This window comes from Erpetoichthys calabaricus, chromosome 8 (genome assembly GCF_900747795.2).
Source record: "Erpetoichthys calabaricus chromosome 8, fErpCal1.3, whole genome shotgun sequence".
Classification (NCBI taxonomy): Eukaryota; Metazoa; Chordata; class Cladistia; order Polypteriformes; family Polypteridae; genus Erpetoichthys; species Erpetoichthys calabaricus.
Window position 1 is genome coordinate 177,780,849 of NC_041401.2, and position 24,655 is coordinate 177,805,503.

Here is a 24,655-nt window from a genome sequence, read left to right on the forward strand (position 1 = left end):
GAATATTTCTGGAACCGCTGATTTCCTGGGATTTTCATATCCAACAGTCTCTTAGAGTATAGTCAGAATATTGTGAAAAGCAAAAAAACATCCTTTGAGTGGCAGTTCTGCGGATGGAAAAGCCTTGTTAATGAGAGAAGTCAGAGAAGAATTGCTAGACTGGCTCAAGCTGGCAGAAGGGCTACGGTAACTCAGATAGCAACTCAGTACAAATGTGATGATCAGAAAAAGTGTCTCTGAATACACAACATGTTGAGCCTTGAGGCAGATGGGCCTCAACAGCAGAAGACCACATTGGGTTCTACTCTTGTCAGCCAAGAACAGAAAGCTGAGGCTGCAGTGGGCACAAGCTCACCATAACTGGACAGTTGAAGATTGAACAGTCACAGCCTGGTCTGATGAGTCTCGATTTCAGCTGAGGCACATAGATGGTAGTGTCAGAATTTGGTGCTAATGGCATGAATCCATGCACCCAACCTCCCATACGTCAACAGTCCAGGCTATTGGTGCTGCTGTAATGGTGAGGAGAATGTTTTGTTGGAACATTTTGGGCCTGTTACTATCAATCATCTCTTGAATGCCACGGTATATTATTGTTCTGCCAATGTGCATCCCTTCATGGTCACAATTTACCCATCTTCTAATGGCTACCTGCAGCATGATAATGCACCATGTCACAAAGCAAAAGTTATTTCAAACTCATTTCATGAACATGACAGTGAGTTTGGTGTTCTTCCCAGCTGAGGATCTGAATCCAGTAGAATGCCTTTGGGATGTAGTAGAACAAGAGATTCGCATCATGCCTGTACATCTGACAAATCTGCAGAAATTGCATGATGCAACCATGTCAAAGTGGACCAGAATCTCAAAACATTGTTTCCAACATTTTATGGTATTCATGCTGTGAAGAATTGAGGCTTTTACGAGAGAAAAAGGAAAGTTTACTATGTAGTAGTATAGTGGTCCTAATAATTTGCACAGTGGGTGCATTAAGTGCAGTTTGCTATCACATTGAGCTTGCTCTGTGGCACTTCCATGGGGGATCTGTGTATAATAAAGATTTTTTGATTACTTTATGTTACACAGCGTAACTAGTTTTATTTTATTGTTTCTTTATCTGTCACAAATTTCTCATTGACTTTGACATATCCTAAAAATCAGTGCCTACCTCCATTCTCTCATTTAAAGCAACATGTCTGCTTTATCAGGACACACACAGACAGTTCAACATAGTGTTATATTTCTGAGTATGGCGGCTATGATAATTTTATAGAGCTGAGCCTTCAGCTGTTGATTTTCCCTTCACACAGAATGTATTTTGCATGCCTAAGTGCATTATATGAGTAAATTAACTAAGCTTATAAAGTGTGTATACTTTAAACAAACCTCATACCCATTGAATTACACTGCAGCAGCTGGAGGAGAAGCTGTGCCAACAGATCCCCAGAAGATGTGGCAGCACCCGTCCAGCTGCATTACGTAGCTGATCTTTCCTTTCCTTTGCCCAGCTGGTGCTTTCAATTATACATATCCTGCTTTGTTTTGGCAAAACTTTTTAAAAGTTTGATTGTGATGGTTAAGCCCCAAACCCTCATACCCTAATTTTCAGTGCAGCCTAAACTGCCCAGCCCAATTAGTGCTCTGTGCCACCATCTGTGTGGTTCTTTGTGTCATACATTTGCCACCAAGATAATGGATCTTATTAAGTGATCTATGCTTTTCACTTTATACGCCAGAAAGCAAAAGTCGTATTAAACTGGTTTCATGAACGTGAGAATGAGTTCAACGTTCTTCAGTGGCCTTTCCAGTCACTGGACCTTAACAAGATAGAATACCTTTGGGATGTCGTGGAAAAGAAGACCTGCAGCATGAAGCAAAAGGAGGTCATACCGAGTATTAACACGGTGGTCCTAGAAATTTGATCAGTGAGTGTATTTACAGCTGTCATATGCTCCATTAGAGATCTCATTGCTTGCAGCAAATGTTTTTTTTCCTCACTTGAAGACTCCCGTGGAATCGAGAGAGCAAAAGGAGAACAGTATTAATATAGTGTTCCTAATAATTAGCTCAGTGAGTGAATAGCTGTGACTGCCATTCCACATTATTGTTCTAAGATATATATATATAGAGAGAGAGAGAGAGAGAGACTGAACTCTCCCAGAATTATTTGCTTTTATGTATGTCTACAGATATTTGTGACTTGTGTTATTGCCTTTTCTTCTGATTAATTAACCCGAATGCCACCATTCCCTCTTCCTTTTAAATTGTTCTGGCACAACGTGCGAATCGAAGAGTCAGAATACACCTCAAAATACAACTCCGGTTACTACATATAAAGGGATCCAAAACCCGAGATCATTCAACATCTTCTGTTTTAACTCTTCAATCGAAAGCTAATTATAATTGTAACGAAATTGACTGATTTTAAAGGAGCAGCATAAAAAGCCGCAGTTAAGTAAAGTACATCTCGCGACGCGTGACTCTAGTGGGAAAGCCCGTTTATTTTCATCCCCACGGGTGATTGGATAGAAAGGTGATAAGCCTGCGTCTTTGATTGGCTTCTTATGATATTTATGCGCGAGTGTCGCATTTAAGAGCGTTCTAATTGGTCTTCATTGAGAGTGGGCGGTCTTTGGTGGTGTCTGCCGAGTGCCACACAGGTCTCCTTTTCCCGGGCAATAACCTCCTACACACGTCCTCCGACTCTTGCATTTTTTTCCAACGCGTCAGAGACAACACCCCCCTCCCTCCCACTGACGTCATAAGCTGCTGATAGGGCCGACAGAAAGGAGCAGAGCACAGTGAGCACACGAGCTTGGTATAGGGCAAGCCGGTTAGGACTGACATTACCGGCATATTAGGTTCGGCGGAGAATTCGCAAACGGAAAGAAAAAGAATGGGTGTTGCTTTTTTCGTTTTGAATGCGTTGTGATGCTACCGTGAAGATGCCTCAGAACCAGACCTTTTTACACCTACTTGCCGGGGGGTGAGTATTAGCGGCTTGATAACCAAGTCACGGTGTGGTGACCTTTCAGGTCGTTTTTCTCTGTTAAAGGCCTCGCAGCAGTGCACATCTGTTTATTCCTTGTGCGCGAGTGATCGCTGAACGTCCCCAACCGCTTTTACGTGACTGCGAAGGGTTTTTCTGTTCCTCCTTGGCCTTGTCATGCGCAGTTTCTACATCGTCAGGATGTGCTGCATAGTCACGGCGCCGTTGTGAACGTGTGCGCAGCCAACCTCCTCATGGCAAGTGCAGTAGAAAACTGACAACCATACCAGTCAACATCGATTTGTCATTTTGTTAGGGAAGAGGTGGATCAAACTCTTATGTCTGAGTTGCGGAAGGCGAGCGGCATTTTTGCCGTCATTGTCTGTTGTGTTTTTTAAAGCTTCACTATTATTACCCATTGCCAAAACTGCACTCCCTTCTTTTAAATTATTGAACAGTACAATAACCGTTGTTATGTTTATAGGTAGTCGTACTGAGATACGTGTTGTTTTTTATGTAACGTATGAGAAATAAGGACGTAAATGTTTCTCTTTTATTCTGTTTGTATATCTTCCAGTGATCATTCCCTAGTTTTCAGTTTTTGTCTTTTATCCTTTTTTTTGTAATGTTGCATTCAAAGATGAGATAAATTGTCCAGAAATAATAATAAATTTATGAGAACATGTAAGCGTCCAGGCGAAGTTTATTTGTTTGTTTTAAAAAGGGAGACAAAAATGTTCGTAAACATAGAGTAAACAGACCGATTTCTAATGTAATGTGATGTGTAAAATGCAGTAACTACGTAGCATTTAAAAGAAAGCTGTAGTGTTAATATTTTAATTACAATTATATGTTTATTATTTTTATGCCCTTTTCAATTAAATATCTTAAAAAGTAAGTACACTAGGATTTTTAAAAATTATTTCTTCCCGTATAAATGTAAATAAAAAGACAAATAGGGGTTAATGAGTAGAACAAAATGCATTAACCGTTTATAACGCAGAAAACGGTAATGGATGTAATGTAATTACTTCTAAACAACCAAGATACATAGATGGACATTGCTATATCTCCTAATAGAGTATTTCCAAAAAATTATAAGCTTTCACAATTAAGGTGTTTTAAGCACTTCGCGCCAGCGAGCCTGGCTGGTTGAAAATTCAGATTTATAGAGTGACTGGACGCTGTTCTGTGTGAGGGGCAATGCAAGGTTTGAAACCTAATCTTCAACTTAAATAAACTTTTTCATGCATAAGCATTTTCCTATGTATGTAATAGCTGTGCTTTCGGTGCTTGTACATTGAGAATGCAGAGAGATTTTTCCTTATTTCAAAGAATAAAAGAATAAATACTGTATGTGGACCAGGTGTTTGCATTGGTTGTTATTGTGGGTTCTACTTTACATAAAGATTGATTGGCATTGTCAATAAACATGTAACTTCCAAGTGTCTGTGGTCACACGTGTAGATTTGGGTCTGCATATTTTGGATATTGGTATTAAAATTTATTAATGAGTGATAGGATTACAGTATCTGTTCTGCATAAAAAAAAGCAAATGACTGTCCTACTGTTTTGTAATTTTTATTGTCAGTATTTTGATGTGAATTCATATTTTTAATGTTCACATCATGTGTTTTAATCTACATTTAAGTTGCATTTTAAGATTATTTGGTTTTACTCTGCTGTAAAATAAATGCACAGGATATTAGTTTTTTTTTTTTTTTTATGCATCTTTCAGGTTTTTCTTGTTTTGACCTTTCCTTCGTAATCTTCATTATTTTAAAAAAAGTTTAAAGTAGAATTATATATCTTGGAAAAGTTTCAAGTAGACAGAAAAGGACTGAGCTATTACATAAACTGAAATGTATTATTAGGAACAGATCTTGCCCAGACTGCATAAGGAAATGGGCGGTGCAGTCATTTGCAGCCTGTTCTATAATTGGTGTATGCAGACACACCGCCACTCATCTGTCTTCACTGTCCGCTTCTAGAGGAGTGCATTCTGGCAACTCCATTTTAGTGTGTATGTGTGAGAGATCTTCTGAAGTTAATGTTTCTAATAGGAAACATCCATCTATTCTGTTAAATATTTGCATTTTAAAAGTGCATTGTTTAAAATTGGGTTTGTGAGGGAAAATGTATTTTCTTTTTTGTATAAGGTCATATGCATAGTTGGAATGTGAAATGAAGTAGCTTTTGTTAACCTTGTCCCATTTTTTAATATATTGTACCAGCTTCTGAGTTTTTTTTCTTTGCCCCAATCCTTAGCAAGGTTACAGCCATATAACACACATTTTTTACAGCCTAATAGCTACAATGAAATATATATACAGTGCATCCGGAAAGTATTCACAGCACATCACTTTTTCCACATTTTGTTATGTTACAGCCTTATTCCAAAATGGATTAAATTCATTTTTTCCTCAGAATTCTATACACAACACCCCATAATGACAACGTGAAAAAAGTTTGCTTGAGGTTTTTGCAAATTTATTAAAAGTAAAAAAACTGAGAAATCACATGTACATAAGTATTCACAGCCTTTGCCATGAAGCTCAAAATTGAGCTCAGGTGCATCCTGTTTCCCCCGATCATCCTTGAGATATTTCTGCAGCTTAATTGGAGTCCACCTGTGTGTAAATTCAGCTGATTGGACATGATTTGGAAAGGCACACACCTGTCTATATAAGGTCCCACAGTTGACAGTTCATGTCAGAGCACAAACCAAGCAGCATGAAGTCAAAGGAATTGTCTGTAGACCTCCAAGACAGGATTGTCTCGAGGCACAAATCTGGGGAAGGTTACAGAAAAATTTCTGCTGCTTTGAAGGTCCCAATGAGCACAGTGGCCTCCATCATCTGTAAGTGGAAGATGTTCGAAACCACCAGGACTCTTCCTAGAGCTGGCCGGCCATCTAAACTTAGTGATCGGGGGAGAAGGGCCTTAGTCAGGGAGGTGACCAAGAACCCAATGGTCAATCTGTCAGAGCTCCACAGGTCCTCTGTGGAGAGAGGAGAACCTTCCAGAAGGACAACCATCTCTGCAGCAATCCACCAATCAGGCCTGTATGGTGGAGTGGCCAGATGGAAGTCACTCCTTAGTAAAAGGCACATGGCAGCCCGCCTGGAGTTTGCCAAAAGGCACCTGAAGGACTCTCAGACCATGAGAAAAGAGACAAAGATTGACCGCTCATCACCAGGCCAATACCATCCCTACAGTGAAGCATGGTGGTGGCAGCATCATGCTGTGGGGATGTTTTTCAGTGGCAGGGACTGGGAGACTAGTCAGGATAAAAGGAAAGATGACTGCAGCAATGTACAGAGACATCCTGGATGAAAACCTGCTCCAGAGCGCTCTTGACCTCAGACTGGGGCGACGGTTCATCTTTCAGCAGAACAACGACCCTAAGCACACAGCCAAGATATCAAAGGAGTGGCTTCAGGACCACTCTGTGAATGTCCTTGAGTGGCCCAGACTTGAATCCGATTGAACATCTCTAGAGAGATCTTAAAATGGCTGTGCACTGACGCTTCCCATCCAACCTGATGGAGCTTGAGAGGTGCTGCAAAGAGGAATGGGCGAAACTGGCCAAGGATAGGTGTGCCAAGCTTGTGGCATCATATTCAACAAGACTTGAGGCTGTAATTGCTGCCAAAGGTGCATCAACAAAGTATTGAGCAAAGGCTGTGAATACTTATGTACATGGGATTTCTCAGTTTTTTTCTTTTTAATAAATTTGCAAAAATCTCAAGTAAACCTTTTTCACGTTGTCATTATGGGGTGTTGTGTGTAGAATTCTGAGGAAAAAAATGAATTTAATCCATTTTGGAATAAGGCTGTAACATAACAAAATGTGGAAAAAGTGATGCGCTGTGAATACTTTCCGGATGCACTGTGTGTGTGTGTGTGTGTGTGTGTGTGTGTGTGTGTGTGTGTGTGTGTGTGTGTGTGTGTGTGTGTGAGAGAGAGAGAGAGACAGACAGACACACGCGAGGGACGTTCAAAAAGTTTCCGCACTTTTTTTGAACTCTAATTTCAAAAACAAATGACATCAGTTTTCTACATAGGCCTCTTCGTTTGTGATGCAATTTTCCTAGCATTGTACCAACTTTTTAATGCCCAATTACTACTCCCGCATTCACAGTTTCCATTGAATATTTAAAAGTGTGGAAACTTTTTGAACTTCCCTCGTTTATGCACAATTTTTATACTTAAAAGTGTTAGATTTATTATCTGCAGTTTCCTGAGTATCCAGCAGGGGATGATTTCTGGAATGGAAAGTGTTGCCCTTTCCACAGTTATTTCATTTATTTTGATTTTATAAGGGCTTCTTGGTATTTAGCCATTTTTGGGAATTATTCTCTGCAGGTTGTAGCCACAGATACCTAGATTTGAATATGTTACTCTTGTAATTTATTTTGACACACAAGTACTTGGCTAGCTTTTTCATTTAATAAAATTTATTTGTGAACATTTTTTAGATGTGGCGGTACAGTGGGTGCAATTGTCACATGTCCTCTTGAAGTGATCAAGACCCGGCTTCAGTCCTCCGGTATTTCCCTGAGACCCTTGTACCTGTCACAGATACAGCTGGGAACACTAAATGGCACTGGGGTGGTGCGACCAACATCTGTAGCACCTGGGCTGTTACAGGTATTGAGGTGAGTAGGTTTACATTGTTTCTGTGCTTGTAGTTTAAGGGCTGTTGTTATTAAATGTGTCTAAGCAGATCCAGATTTTAAAGTTGATAATGGGTTTTATTTATATTCACTTTTATTCATTAGTCAGTATTTCCTTTGTTATAAACCTGCTTCTGAAGCACTTTTTAATGTGAGTTTTTTCTACACTCTACATCTGCATTGTATCCCATGTAAGCAAAATGCAGGAAAGCAACATAAGCAACTACAGTACTCCGATCACTCCAATCCATTTAAATTATCTCGAATTCAATCAACCTTCTCAGTTATTAAAAATGAAAAATGTTTGTCCTGATGACCTTATGTTGAATTTGTTTATTATTGATGGTTGTTGACGTTATAAATCCATCCATCCATCCATTTTCCAACCCGCTGAATCCGAACACAGGGTCACGGGGGTCTGCTGGAGCCAATCCCAGCCAACACAGGGCACAAGGCAGGGAACCAATCCTGGGCAGGGTGCCAACCCACCACAGACGTTATAAATCACACTATGAAAAACACAATGTATTTTTGACACAACCAAGACTACATTCTAGACAATTTAAAACATAAAAGTCAAGTATAGCACGTTTCTGCCTAATTCAGAGAGGTATGCGAACAATGTCCAAAATGAGACAGTTCCTCAAGTGTATTAAAATGTCAAAGAGGTTAAGCAGAGGCCCAATATATTTATTTTTTGAACCGCATTAATGAATTCATGCCAAATTCTGAAAAAGCTTTGGATCATTCCTTGTAGAAAGATTTTGTTTCTGATTTTTAGATAATATAAGACAAAAATTAATTTTGACTTTCCTTCTGGGTTAGGACTGTTCAAGATGACTAACATGCATTAACTTGTGAGGAGTGTAAGTAGGATATGACGATAGTTTTATTTACTTTTTTTTTTTTTTTTTTTGTAGCATAATGTGATTCCATCTGCTTATCCTCTCCAAATATAGCCACTAAAGCATAGGGGATAATTGTAAATAAAATACTTTCTGGGAGAAAAAGCATATATTTTTCTTCAAAATGGTGTGTGGGGTATGTTTTCAGATTTCACAACCTAGTTAGGCGTGTACTTGGTGACAACATCTACGGTTTGGGTTCTGTCCCAGCTCAACTCAAATTAACTAAAGCTTGGTCAGGTAAGTGTAATGTACAGTTTTAAGACTGATTGTTTGATTGGCAACACAATATTGACCCCAGAGGCGGTGTGGCATGTGTGTGTGAGGGTATCTCTTGCAATGGAGTGGTGCCCAGTCTAGGGGATTGTTCCTGTTTTGCCTGTGCTTGCTGGGATAGGGTCCAGACTCCCAGTCCATGCCCTGCAACCCTGTTTAGAATAAAGCAGGCTTTGAAAATGGTATGCTACGGTATGGTACATAATATTTTGTACAGTTTGTTACTGGCTGAACTCCATTTCCTATCTGAGGTTCTGACTGAAAGGCCGTGTCCATATCATTGCCTGTGAGCATGTAAAAGGTTCCTTCTTTGAAATATGTTGCAGATATTGATGGTGATGATGATATTTGGAAAAAACAATCAATCATCACTGCTGTCTAGTATAGTTTCAAGCATAACTACTGATGGATGATTAAGGAGATTAGGCCTTTTGACAAACTTTGAGTTACGCTTAGTAAAAGTAGTACAACATTGGAAGATTATATCTGAAGCATTGTTTATAGGAATCTGTACACACATTTTTTTGTCTGTAAAGGTCCGGATTCCTAGTGACTTCCCTGTATGTTATACTGTGTGAGTTAAAGAATCCTAGAATATGCAATTATCAAGCATAGGTATGGATAAGTGTAGCGTATTGTCCTTAATGTAGGAGATGACTTTACTATATTTTGAGTGAATGGGTTACTGCCTTATTGCTAGCAAACCACCATAGCATAGTAAAAACAGGAGCTTGTGGTGGGGTTTGGGGAACGGTCTGTTGCCTTACACCTTCTTCCACTGTATCAAAGTGCAGCCAGTCATAAAACTGACAGTAAGGAAGTACCATGCCCCCCCTCTGCTTTAGATCTTTGCAGATTCAGATTTTTAATGTGTTACTATTTTGCATTTAAATTTCATACTTAATGTGTCTATAAAGTGCTTAGTCATTTTGAATTCAATTCAATACATCCATTTTTTTTTTCTGTTGTTCTGGCTTATTTTTCACAAATGTATTCCTGTTGTGCGTGAGTTATATGTTAACAAGCTAAGCAATTTGTCTTTTTTTGTTTTTGCATGACACAGCGTTTCTGTGTTGGCAGTATATAGTCCTACTTGGCAGGCAGATGAAATTCGGAAACATTTAGTCCCTGAAGCATTTTTAGCCGATGAGTTTGTCCTTGTGTTTTTTAATTAACATTTTCAATTTCTTGCTGTTGCTCTTTGTTTGATAAAACGGTCCTCTTGTACATTTTGGTTCTATTGATAGCTGAATGAGGGCTCCAAAAAAGAGGGTGAGTGTAGAGTTGGTCAGCAACATAACATCTATAGCCTGAATCTTGTAGACCTTGGATAAAGCTATTAAAAAGTAAGTTCCCATGCTTTTACTTTCAAAGACTCTTATAACTGCAAGCTGTGGTTGATTTCCAGAAAGAGCAAATTCTGTATGCAAATGAACTATTGGATGAGAAAATGAAGATGAAAAATTGATCACTTCTTGATTGGAAATCTTTAAGCTAAAAATTTGTGGAAATTTCTGTTTAATCATGTAAGTGTAGTAAACAGAAGATACATTTTACTAACCCAGTTTATCTAGTCCAGAGACACAGGGTTGGAAATTATCCTTATTTACCAAGTTATAAAATTTAAAACTGTCACGGTTACCTGCAGGAGAAGGTAAACTCTAGTCATAATGGGTAGCAATGGCTTAAAGTCATGGTGCGGTCATTCTAACAGTTGAATATAAATTGAGCTTTTAAATGAAACACATAATTTGACTCCTAATTTAGAGCGTCTTTGTTTTTTATTTTATTTTCCTAACAGTTTTGTGATGTTTTATCATATTGTTTATATCAATGGCCTATTCAGGACTTCTTCATGTTTTGTTGTGTTATGCCATAGAATTATTCCAGAAAGTATTGCATTGTCATCTGCCTTCTGTCACCCAAGTATTCTAAAAATAAAATTGAGAATAAACATGGTTTTCTGATCCATACTGCTAATGTAGAGCAAGTCGAAAGATTTGTATGAATTTGAGATAAAACTATATAAACAGTATTTTAATTAACAGAAGAGACTGGCCTTAGAATTTACAAATTGGTTGGAATTAAATCCATCAGTGAATTTTACCTCTTTTTATGTGTAATATTAATCCCTGCAGGCATTGAATATTTGCTGAGCAGACTCTGGCAGGGCTAGAAAATTAATTGGTATCCATCATTCAAGTTGGAAGCCTCTCCTCAAGTAATTTGCATTTTAGTTAAATGCTCATATAGTTCAGATTTAGCTGTGAAAAATGTCTTATCTGAAATAACCCAAATCAGCAATTTTATTTTTTATGGAAAGACGCTCCCCAATTTAAATTAAATTCAGTCATATACCTCCATATACCTGATGATTGGGACTGCTGCATTGCACAAAAAAATGAGGTTGCAAAGTAAGCGGCGACAAATCCAATAAGAAGTAAAGTAGGACAGGGTCATTCACAGTTTTCATGTAGGTAGGTCTAATTGTTTGAACATTTTGTATTTCTTTTTTTGGTTTCTCAATTTAGAAGAAATATTAAAATCTATAATGGCTGGCTTCTTCATAGTTGTTATTACAGTGCTGCCCGATGAGATAATTAATGTGGTGTGGGATAGGGGTTGCATGTAACATAATACAGAAGGCATACAGTTGAGTGAATTGCCAAATGCTTCTAGACTAGCTGAGTAGAAAATCCTTCCAGCGTGTCCTTGGATCACTGCAAATCTTGCCTTGTACACCTTTTGTGGGAGGCTCCAAAGGGGCATACTCACTATATGAATAATCTGCCTAAACTAGCTTCCCTCAATCTAGAGATGTAGCTTTTTTTTGCTCCAGTGTCCTCCCATATTATCAAGCTCCACACCCTGTCAGATACAGAAGTGCTAATCCTCACTGTGGCTTCATTGGCACTGGGTTTTGAGGTTTGAAGTACTTCATTATCTGCAAACAGCAGAGATACAATCCATAGGTCCCCAAACTGCATAGTCTTTAATACTTTGCTGTCTTTTAATATGCTGTCCATAAAAACCTTGAACAGGAGATGAGACATACCCATGAAAAAGTCCACAGCCCACACTGAACAGACACACCTTAACACCAAGTATACCAACACAATTTTTGCTCTGCAAATACAGGGGATGAATGGCATGTAGGTGTGCCTGCAGAACCCCATAGTAGTCTCGTATCTTCCACAAAATACCATGGAATACATGCTCAAAAGCTTTTTACAAATCCAAATCACATGTAGACAGGGTTGGCAAATTCTCAGGATCTATCAAATATCTGTGCAAAGCTGAAGAGTTGGTCCACCATTTTAGCATCCACATTGCTCCTTCTGAATCAGTTTCATCTATACAGCTGGGCTTTCCATTCAAGAAAAGCAAACTATTCCAGGGAGACTGAAGACTATGATACCTTGGTAATTTCCCTTTTTCAAAAACGGGAATCCCTAAAATGGAAGCCCGAAGCCCTAACACCACCTTTCATGCACCATTGAAGAGGTGTGGTACCTAAACCACCACCAATACAATAGCCAGTGTTTACAGTATTTCTGGTTAGATCTCATCCACCCCTGTGGACATTCCAGAATGGAGTTTTTTAAATCACTGAAACACCTTTAGCCTCGGAGATGGACCTAACCATCATTAATGCTTCTAGCTCTGATCCCTCAAAGAGGAGAGTGTTTCTACCAGAAATCTGAGTTCCTCAGAGTGTTCCTTCCAAGTCCACCACCAAGTTTTGATGAGATCTGTCTTTTGTCCAAAGTCATTCTCCTTTCCCTTGACAAACGTCACCCACATACAGGCTTTTGCTTCAGCCACTGTTATAACTACTTGTTTGTTTGCATACCGTTGCCTTAGATCCAATGCCCTTCCTGCTAACATTGCTCACAAGCCTGCTTTGTCCATTTGACCATTTCAGTTACAGCTGGTGTCCACTAATGAGTGCTAGAGCTGTTACCATTAGAGGCACCAAAAACCTTCTGCCCAGCCTGTTGTAGCTGCCTCTACTACAGGGGTCTTGAACACAGACCTGTAGTCCTGAATTAATCCTCTCATCATATCCAGGAAATCATCCCTATCTGTTTAGGGCAGGGGTAGGCAACGTCGGTCCTGGTGAGCCGCAGTATGTGCAGGTTTTTGTTCAAACCCAGTTCCTTAACGAGAACTCAATTATTGCTGATGAAGCACATATTGCTTAAGTGACATTTTAATGCTTCATTTTAGTGGTCTCGCTTGTTAAGGTTCTCCAACCTTAATTGCTTATTTCAATCTTAAACTGCTGCATTCAGTGTTTTAATTGCTCCTTATTAGCAATAAGATGTAAAAGACAAAGCAGCCAGCAGTTCTCCAGCTAGCTTTTTTTCCAATTACATCTGTGTGTGTTCATCATGCACTGTTTGATTTAATAAAACACTTACTAGAAAAATGTGACAGACTGAAAATGATCTGTTTTAGGCTTCATATCATTTGGATGATATCCTTGGAAAGGAAAAAAATCTACGATATAAGAGCCTTACATTGCACAGACTAACAAGCCATAAAATTAAATAAGGTCTGAGATTGGCAATGATTGGTTTCTAATTAAGCAATTGGGTTGGAATGAAAACCTGTAGCCACTGCGGCTCACCAGGACCGACGTTGCCTACCCCTGGTTTAGGGGGTTTGTCCACCAATCACACCCTATGTTGGACTGCTTATTACCAAGCAATTATGAGTTAACGGTTGACGTTATCCCAGTCATATAGAAGATAGGGCCTAAGAGCAGATGATGCATCTGTAAAGTTAAGCATTGACCTTTGGCTCAAGAAACTCTGATGTCCGATAGAATTAATGAGCATGCTTGTGTTCAAACATTGTGTTGGTTTCGGACAATCCATAACTAGCAAAGAAATCCAATAATAATAACCTGGTTCAGTTCAGGCGAGCAGTTCCTCCCAGTCATGCTCCTCCAGGATTTTCCATCATACATCACATTGATGTCTTCTAGTGGTATTGCAGAGTTGGTAGACAGTAGTCTATTAAGCACTGAATTCAGCATCTCTTAAAAGGGATGAATGCACAGAATGGTTCATAGTTTGGTCGATACACACAAACCGTTAAAACGTTCCTGTCTTCTACTCAGAGTCACACTGGTATAACCCTCTTGTCCACTGTAACAAACTCCAGTTGCATGGCATCCAGCCTATAGCTGTGACTATCCCCAAATCAGCTGTGCTCCAATGCCAGAAAAAGATAGCAACCACTCCAATCAATAAATCTGATTCAAAAGACAATGCACAAAGATGAGGCTGAGTGTTTCTATCCTGTACCTTTCAGCTTTCTGCATGGGTTCCAATTCCTTCTTCACCATGACATGTTACAATACCTTTTTACATAGTGACACAAACTGGTTCTTGTAAAGGTTTAATCTGTCTAGGTGTGTATTGTCTGAGTGGTATTGCATCTGACTTTCATCCTTCATTTTACTGGTGTTGATTCTGAATGGTGGTTCTGCACAGAGATTCTCTTTCATTGATTGATCTTTGTCCACCATTCCTTGTAGACACATTTGCTCAACATAACTGAAGACCTTTGTGGTATATAAACCACCGCAACAACAAGGTCATAATTCTAGTACTAATGTCATTTGTGCAAGTAAAGTCATTTATATGAAAGATTATAATAACTTGCAGATTTAGGAATTCATTCTGTTTGAATGTTTTGCACTGGTTGCCTTAAAGAGCATGATACCCAGTATGTTTGTTTCAAGAGAAGAATTTATCAAGTTGAGACTTGCAATTCCTTATTGGCCTGTGTCCAGCTGGCAGATTTTTTTTTTTCCTGATATAATCTTTGGGCACTTGCCTTTAGGATTGGTATGCAGTTATGTGTGTTTTAAATCAGATCCCATCAAGCTATGAAATCATTCCCTGTCCCCAAGAAAAGACTATATTGAGCCACTAATGTACAAGCTGCTACAAATAAAAGCTTAAGACATAACCTTGATGAAAGTCGAGTGTTATGTGAATGTTTACATATTTAGTTAACAAATAACATCCTGGCAAAGCAACTGGTACTTTATGATATCCCAAGCAAAAATAAGGATACTAGAGTACTTCATATTGTGTGTGCTGTCAATGAAATACATAAATTATTATAAATACCTAAAGGAATAAAAAAATTTAAATACATAAATTGTGTGACACGTTTAATGCATTACGACATATCATTTTATTTATTTATCATTGTTCAAAATATTCCTCCATACTAATAAACTAGAATACTGCCAGCTGAGTCTCAAATTTTAAAGGCAAAATAGGTATGGCATATTGCAATAGGTACATGAATTTCAATATATTTATTTTATTCTGCATTCATCTTGCTTTTGGAGCAGATAAAAGTATAGAAATACAGATACACTTGAACAAAAACTAACTACCTAAATAAAAAATATCCTTCTATTGGCAATAATAACAGGAAGCTCTTAAAGTATGTAGCAGGTAGCCTTTTACACATTTCTGTTTTTCTACCACATGTTGGTGTTAATTTTAAAAGTTATTCTTTTTTCCTCTTATGATAATAAGAATAAGGGTGAAATACAAGAAAAGCAGAAGATGGTTTAAACACCATGTTAATCTGTCCAGTGATAAATCTTGAAGCAGTAGTGTTTTTCTACTGTTTCTCTACTGTGTTCTTTCCCTGTTGAAGGTTAATATTTGAACCAGAATAGACAGAGCGTATTGAGGGAAACGTGCAGTGGATGCAAATATTTGTGTCATAACATAATGACTTTTAACCCCCTTCCCTCTTATCCACCTGCCAAATGCAGATATCGAGTATGTTTATGAGTCAAAGGGTGAAGTCTTATTTATTTCTGGTTTGCTTGTTTTCAGTCCACCACATCAGTTCCTATTTTGATAGGAATTGTGTATCAATTTGATTTGCTTGTTTTGATTTGTTGATTGTTGTGCCTAACATGGCTTAAATATAGGAAGGTTCCGCCTCTGATAACTTCGCTGATGAATTGACCAGGAAGCTCCTCTTAAGAAGAAAAGAACTTGCATAACAATTGAATGGTTTGATGTAGAGGCCTTTTCCCACATTTGGGAAAGCTGCAATTTGTGCCAGCAAACAAGCAGAGACAAAAAGCCTCCTTACTTTACATAATTGATTCATTTTTACTTTTTTTTTTTTTTAGGTCAATTTTGGAAAAGGAGGGTCCAAGATCACTTTTTCGAGGCCTGGGTCCAAATCTTGTTGGTGTTGCTCCTTCAAGGTAGCTGACTGTCTTTTGACTTAATTTGTTTTCACAATAGCAAAGGACTAAGTCCCTGCACTAGTGATTTTAAACTGTTGGTTGCATTCTTTCATTATTTGCTTTGCTTCCTTAATATGAAATCTATATTCTTAGAGTGCCATAATTCTAAAACAAATACCACAAAGATGTATTCTACAAAGCTGTCTTAATTCTTTTTTTTTTTTTATTGAGATTCCATTTCTATGAGAATCTTTTTATATGTTTAGATTCTGCTGCCCCTTAATTCTGCCATTTAGCAACCACATGCAGTCACAACCAGTGTAGTTTACAGAGGTATAGTGTCTTAGTGGCTGTAAGCAATTGCTACAATGTGGTTAGGAATAACACAGCAAAATCTAAGTAATACACCTGTTTTTATTGTCTATTAAAAGTGCATCTAATTTATACCTTCAAGCAGGTTAAGCCATCAAATAAATACATTTAGGAATCTTCATCAAACTTAAATATTGATAAATGGGAAACAAGCCGTTTTGATTGCTGTAGCAGGACTTGACAAGCTGTTTATTGCATTCTTTAGGAGTTTACTTTTAAATACTTTTTTTGCAACATAAACATTTGAACAAATATTTGATCGCGACATCAGCTTATTCAGACTTCAGCATATTCATTCAGTCAGGGCAGCACTCTTCAAACCTCTCTGTAGTTAAAATTGTCTTCTGTTTCTTTTAAATGTTCACAGTATTACAAGTAAAGAATATTACCTAGAATTTTGCGACACTTTGGTTTACATTAAACTTTTGTTTCTTGTTGCATAAATGTCCCTCTTTTACTATTTTGCAATAGGAAAGTTGAAGCTATTGCACAGAATTCCTGATGCAACTAAATGTAAATCTATGTAATAGTTACATAAGACTTTCTTCCAAAGGATATTTACTAAGTCAACCATTAATGTTGTACATTCCAATAAAAAGGAGAACACCCTGGCTGCTACCAGCACAATGCAGTTTCAACTTTGCCTCTTGTGTTTTAAAGAGAATAGAGGCAGACATGCATGTGAAGTTTATTTTCCAGTTCATTTTAACATATAAGATGACTTTGAAAAGTTAAATATGCAAGTAAAACTTTAACCACTCTCCTTTTGGTTAGTACAAGTATAGGTTTTTTATGCAGATATTTTAGCTCTAATCTGATAAAGTTGAGAATATTTCTGTTAAAAGATGGATTTTGCTTTACTGAGTAACTGTTGTGTCCTCTTCCTCCCACACAGAGCCATATACTTTGCTGCATACTCCAAATCCAAAGAGAAGTTCAATGGCATCTTTGTACCAGACAGCAGTTTGGTTCACATGTGTTCAGCAGGCTTTGCCGGTAAGCATTGCCATGGATGACATCCTCTTTTCCAATTCATTGCATTAGTAGTTTCTCTGCTTTTAAAGAAAATACAAATTTTCTGGAAAGGTTTTATTCAAGAGGCACTTGTGCCTTATCTTACATATTGTGTGTGTAATGTTTTTGGGTGTTGCAGTATAATGAAGATAATTCAGAGGTAGAGGAAACTTGGATAAACACTAACAGAATATTTGTCAGGACCTATTTCATGTGAGATTGTAGGAGCAAATGAAGGAAAGAAATCTATGCGAACTTAGATGAATTTTGACAATTATAAAGGTTATAAATAAAGTAGGTTGCTTTATTCAAAGTGGAGATATTATGAATGTGTAATGTAAATTTGATTGTTCTCTCTCTCTCTTTCAGCATTTGTTACAAATTCATTAATGAACCCCGTATGGATGGTCAAAACACGTATGCAACTGGAAAGAAGGTAAAGGATGCTGATAGTTAATTTTTAGAGACCCTAGTTGTTTGGAATAATTTGATTCAGTGTTTGCCTGACCTTGTCCAGTTGGCTGCCAGCCCCTGCCTGGGCATCAGGTTTCAAAGTTTGTTTTGGATGGAGGAAGTTGTCTGATTTACGTACTTTTTAATTAATGATTTAACTGACCAATATTTTCAGGAAATTGAAGAGCTCACCATCTGCTTCAGCACCACAAATGTGTAGTGCTTCTGGCTTACCACTGCCTGCTGGCATACCAAGAATTGCCTTATGTCCTTGTTGTTTTGCCATTTTTTTTGTGTGTTTTACTTGGCAGCTGCAGAAAAATATTCTGATTAGCAGGTTTATGTCTGGTCTCAAACAAAACAAACACTGTAAATCTATTTTTGAGGATATTGTTCATTTTATATTCTTGTTATAAAGTGCCCAGCACGGTCTTGCTGAATATTAATCAATTTTTCATGAGGCTGATATGTGCTGACCTATACTACAAATAAAGAAAAACAAATCTCCCAACTAAAACTTGCCTTTTTTATGTCGGCTTGGCATCCGCCTCAATTTCCCTGACATTTTGCCTGCTTCTGGTTTGCCAATCAGCCTATGTGCAATTTTGCTGCTCATCTTTATGATCTTTCTGTGCTTTGCTGGAATTATACTCCTATAATGCAGTTCTTTATTTCATTGCTTCCTATTAGCAAATTGTTTAACGATTTTAATATACCGCAAGATTTGCAAAGCTGTTGCATTTTAGCTTGAACTATTGGATGAAATGATTACTTTGGTCCACTGTTGGTAATGAATATTTTGTTTTGTGCAGAGTGAGAGGAGTAAAGCAGATGAACGCAATCCAGTGTGCGAAGTATGTATATCAGTCAGAAGGAATCCGTGGATTTTACAGAGGACTCACTGCTTCATATGCTGGAATTTCAGAGACTATCATCTGTTTTGTTATTTATGAAACTTTGAAGAAGCAAATGGCAAATATAAGACTCTCCTCACCAGCCAGAAAAGGATCCGATAAAGGTGCCTCTGATTTTTTTGGGCTTATGATTGCAGCAGCATTTTCAAAAGGGTGTGCATCCTGTATTGCATATCCACATGGTAGGTGTTTTTTTTTTTTTTTTTTCTTTTGTATTATCTTTATTACATTATTACATCAAAATAGATGGAAATTACAAAAAATGTTTTTCATTGGGCCATTTATAAAAGTAATACTTTTGCATGTAGTAATATGGACAATGTTTGATTATATAAATCAAAACAATACACATGTTAACTGTTGAATATCTTTTTTTAATCTAGCCTGTGGTGATTAAGAACAAATGTCAAAAAAGCAAATAGGCAAATGTCTGTGTATCTGTGTCCGTGGGGTTGCCATTCCAACAGATGGTGCATCACAAACATTAACACTGTTTTTACAAATCCCATAACAAATGGCATATACCAGACATATACATTGCATTTGTCATTCCAACAGATGGCATATTGCAGACATTTGTAGTAATGCATTTTATTACATGTGCCATCTTTTGGAGTGACAATTGTAATGTGTTTTATTAGTACATATCTGACAAAATACATTCCAATAGATGTTGCACTTCAATCATTTATACTGAGGTCTATGTTGATTACCTGGAGATAGATAGATATAGAGTGTGGTATTAATGAAAAAAATTGCCTATAATTTTTTTTTTTTTTTTTTTAACTATCGCATATTTTTATTACTATTGTGTGTGTTTGTGATTTCCTTCCTAAATTCTATTTATCTGTCATCTAGACAGATCCTTAGTTAATAGTGAATGTTTGGATGTGCAAGTTAGCCTTCAGTGATTCATTCTTATCTAGTCAACATGTACCTGAACCAGCCCCCTTCATAAGCCACAGTCAAGGGATGGGGTTGCAGAATTCTGTCATGGCAGGGCATCTCTCAGAGGCAGGCCAGATCTTGGGTCCTCATCTTGGGTCATCGTTGACATCATCATCATTTTAACGTCACAGTCACCACTTGCTGCAGGGACATCGAACTGTTGGCCATAAGTTTGCGTCCCTATTACTTGCCCAGAGAGTTTGGACACATCATTGTTGTTATTGTGTACATCCCTCCTCGGGCAGATGTGGAGACAGCGAGCGACATCATCCATTCTGCTGTTGCTAAGTTACAAACGCAGCACCCTGAGGCGCTTGTGCTAATCGCTGGAGACTTTAACCATGTGACGCTGGACAAAACATTACCTGCCTTCTCCCAGTATGTGGACTTTAACACCCGGGGAAATAAGACTATTTATTTACTGTATGCAACATTAAAGACGCATACAGCGCCACCCTGCTGCCTGCGCTTGGGAAAGCAGATCATAACCTGGTTCTGCTTCAGCCTCACTACAAACCAAGAGTGAGGGTCCTACCTACAACCACACACTCATTCAGGAAGTGGTCCCCGGAGGTAGAGCAGGCACTGAGAGAATGCTTTGTAACTACAGACTGGGATATCCTACAGGGATCACATAGTGAGAACATTGAGGAGGCTGTTGACTGCACTACCGATTACATCAATTTCTGTATGGACATTGTAGTTCCAGTAAGAACTGTACGCTGCTATGCTAACAACACGCCATGGATTACAAGTGACATCAAGGGCCTTTTGAACCAGAAGAAAAGGGCTTTTAAAAGCAGTGATCAGCATGAGCTCAAGCACGTGCAGAAGGAACTCCGAGTCCAGCTCAGGACGGCGAAGGAGCAGTACAGGAGAAAGCTGGAGCAGAAGTTGCAGAATAACAGCATGAAGGAAGTGTGGGATGGGATGAAGATCATCACTGGCTGCAGCTTGAAGCGGGGTGCCACCATCAAGAGAGACGTGAAGAGAGCAAACCAAATGAACAACTTCTTGAACAGGTTTGACCACCCTAACCCACTCTCACTCTCACCTTGGAGTACTGCACCCTCCACACATCCTTCTGCTGATAACAGCATAGGAGAGACATCCCTACCCACAATTACAGCAGCGCAGATGAGCAGAGAGCAGAGGAGACTTCGTGCCAGCAAAGCAGCGGGTCCAGATGGAGTATCACCACAACTGCTGAAAGTCTGTGCATTGGAGTTGGGGGGTCCTCTACAGCGCATCTTCAACCTGAGCCTGAAACCGGGGAGAGTCCCAAGGCTTTGGAAAACATCTTGCATCACCCCAGTCCCAAAGGTATCACATCCAAGTGAGCTGAATGACTTCCGGCCTGTTGCTCTGACATCACATGTGATGAAGACCATGGAGAGGCTGCTGCTTCACCACCTGAGGCCACAGGTTCAACACGTCCTTGACCCTCTGTAGTTTGTATATCAGGAGAAGGTGGGAGCGGAGGATGCCATCATCTGTATGCTACACCGATCCCTCTCCCACTTGGACAGAGGCAGTGGTGCTGTAAGAATTATGTTTCTAGACTTCTCTAGCGCCTTCAACACAATCCAACCTCTGCTCCTTAGGGACAAGCTGACAGAGATGGGAGTAGATTCATACCTGGTGGCATGGATCGTGGACTATCTTAAAGACAGACCTCAGTATGTGCGTCTTGGGAACTGCAGGTCTGACATTGTGGTCAGCAACACAGGAGCGCCACAGGGGACTGTACTTTTTCCGGTCCTGTTCAGCCTATATACATCGGACTTCCAATACAACTCGGAGTCCTGCCACATGCAAAAGTTCGCTGACGACACTGCTATCGTGGGCTGCATCAGGAGTGGGCAGGAGGAGGAATATAGGAACCTCATCAATGACTTTGTTAAATGGTGCGACTCAGACCACCTACACCTGAACACCAGCAAAACCAAGGAGCTGGCCCAGACCCCTCATGGAACCCCGTGATCATCAGAGGTGACTGTGTGCAGATGGTGCAGACCTATAAATACCTGGGAGTGCAGCTGGATGATAAATTAGACTGGACTGTCAATACTGAGCCAGTTATACAGTACTTCCTTAGAAGGCTGGCGTCCTTCAACATCTGCAATAAGATGCTGCAGATGTTCTATCAGACAGTTGTGGCGAGCACCCTCTTCTACGCGGTGGTGTGCTGGGGAGGCAGCATTAAGAAGAAAGACGCCTCACGCCTGGACAAACTGGTGAGGAAGGCAGGCTCTATTGTTGGCATGGAGCTGGACAGTTTAACATCTGTAGCAGAGCGACGGGCGCTAAGCAGGCTCCTATCAATTATGGAGAATCCACTGCATCCACTAAACAGGATCATCTCCAGACAGAAGAGCAGCTTCAGCGACAGACTGCTGTCACTGTCCTGCTCCACTGACAGACTGAGGAGATCGTTCCTCCCCCAAGCTATGCGACTCTTCAATTCCACCCAGGGGGGGTAAACGTTAACATTATAAAAAGTTATTGTCTGTTTTTACCTGCATTATTATCAATCTTTAATATTGTTTTTTGTATCGGTATGCTGCTGCTGGAGAATGTGAATTTCCCCTTGGGATTAATAAAGTATCTATCTATCTATCTATCATTGGGAGAATGGAACGGTTGCCACCATTGAGCAAAGTGAAATGAAGAATCAATTAGCAATGGTATGTGAGATAGGGATCGCTATAGTTTTACTTGTAGCCATTGAACTCATTCTTCATTAAATATGGGCAAGGCCTCTGCATAATAGGTGCACAGAAAGTTGGCTTTGGAAATGACATGTCACTGCATGGAGTTTTCCACAGGGAGAACCTGGAGCTAATGATTTTGGACTGGTTGAAATTTTATCATAACTTTGGATAAAACTTGTTCATGTCACTATGACCAGGAGCACAAAAAAAAAAACTATGAAGCAATAGAATTCTGGTTATTCCCTACCAATAAAATTTGAAGTCCAGATCAGTGAAGATCAAGTGCACAATCTTTTTGATGTTGAGGGTGTTGTGTATATTGAGTAAGTGCTTTAAAAAATCTTGCATAACAAGTCGGTTACAGTAATTTACTGTCCTGGTTTTGGTGACCCATCATGCAAAACTGGCAAGAAAAGCTGTCGCTTATCCCCCTTCTGTTTCATGACCATGCCCCTTCTCGCACTTCATCAGCTGCAAAGGCTCCTTTGTAAAACTGTAGATTCAAGAAGACTCTCTGTTCTCCAGACCTGGCCTCCTCATCCTGAAGGGCTGCCACCATGGATACAGTGTCAGTGACGAAGATGTCAAGTGAAGGACCGTAGAGGGTTTGCACACTTAGGACTGTACTTTTCATTAGGATGACATAGAAAAGCTTTCTGACATTAGTATGTGTGTGTTTAGTGTCCATGAGGATTTTGTTGAAAAATGAAACTTGTTTGGTTTTACACGAGTCTTCCTTGTTAAGTCGGGCTGAAATCTTTTTTTTTTTTTTTTTTTTTTTTGATAACCACTTACATTACATATAGATAAGTTTTCTTTTTCTTTCTTTCCATCAGAGGTAATCCGGACCCGTCTTCGTGAAGAAGGAAGCAAGTACAAATATTTCTTCCAGACAGCTCGACTTGTGGCAGTGGAAGAAGGCTATTTGGCATTTTACAGAGGACTTTTGGCTCAACTAATTCGACAAATCCCAAACACGGCTATCGTGTTGTCCACATATGAGCTTATAGTATATTTTCTAGGAAGTAAATTCTAGAAATAAGGAAAGACTTGGAGCACTGGACTTTTTTTATTATTATTTTTATTTAATTTTTATTTTATAACTTAGCATCGTTGTAATTCATGTTGTACTTTAACAACATCAGGTAGTGGAGCAGTTGAATTGGAAGAGGTTGCATATATATTTAATATATATGTATATATTTATAAAACTGTAAAAAGTTAAACTAAACAATGTTAGATACATTTATTTCCTCTTAACCTTTTTCCCCAAGGAGAAAAGGGAAGTATCAGCACTGTCTTGCTAAAAAGAAATCAAAGTTAATTGACATAAGTAGACCTTGTACTGTAATTTACCTAAAATGTGTTTTAACATTGTTAGAGCATCAATGACACTCGCGGTTTGTCTCTGCTGTAACTCGCTGCTAGCAAGCAGTCAAGCTGTTAAGGTTTAGGCTCCCTTGCACGTTTGTGTTAGGAGAATGCAGAATTTTCTCAAAACACGCCATGTGGATTTTTGTTTGAGTAACTGCATTGCGTATTGTCGGTTAATGTTTTAGATTTTGAGTTTTAGTGAATACAGCACTGTAGTATTCACCGGAATTGAAGAGGCATGTTGCATTGATTTGTCTGAAGAGATCGAACTGATGCATGTTACATTAAAAGAAGAAAAAAATATTTAGGATTAAGGTATTTTTTGCTTGTTTCATAAACTAAGCGTTGAGCGCAACCAGAGTGTTCTGAAAATTGAGAATACCCTTGTTGATGAATGTCTGTATAAAACTTGTGGAAGGCCAAAGAAATTCAAGTTGAGTAATAAAACTATTCTGGCTGCTGTCTAGGAAGTTCACCTTTTTTTCAGATCTTTTCAGTTTGGATAGTGGCTGAATAAACTCAAATTAATTTCTTAATGTCTGTCTGAGCTCATATTTTTCTGTTACAGTGCGTGTTGGGCAGTTTATGGTTTCAGATTGTGTAGTTCCCTCTCTAACCATCTTAAATATTTTTTTTTATATTTATTATGTAACCAACAGTTGAGTGATCCATCCATCCATTTTCCAACCCGCTGAATCCGAACACAGGGTCACGGGGGGTCTGCTGGAGCCAATCCCAGCCAACACAGGGCACAAGGCAGGAATCAATCCCGGG

The 24,655-nt window shown here is 38.9% G+C and overlaps 1 protein-coding gene across 1 annotated transcript; it reads left to right on the top strand.

Annotated features, from left to right (window-relative positions):
* Window positions 1-2,758: 2,758 nt before the first annotated feature.
* Window positions 2,759-24,417, top strand: slc25a33 (solute carrier family 25 member 33). The gene is made up of 7 exons (XM_028807897.2): window positions 2,759-2,986; window positions 7,471-7,650; window positions 16,033-16,110; window positions 17,360-17,460; window positions 17,848-17,914; window positions 18,744-19,027; window positions 23,344-24,417. The coding sequence occupies exons 1-7, from the start codon at window positions 2,922-2,924 to the stop codon at window positions 23,541-23,543; spliced, it is 975 nt and encodes a 324-aa protein (XP_028663730.1). The 5' UTR covers window positions 2,759-2,921; the 3' UTR covers window positions 23,544-24,417.
* The last annotated feature ends 238 nt before the right edge of the window (window positions 24,418-24,655 follow it).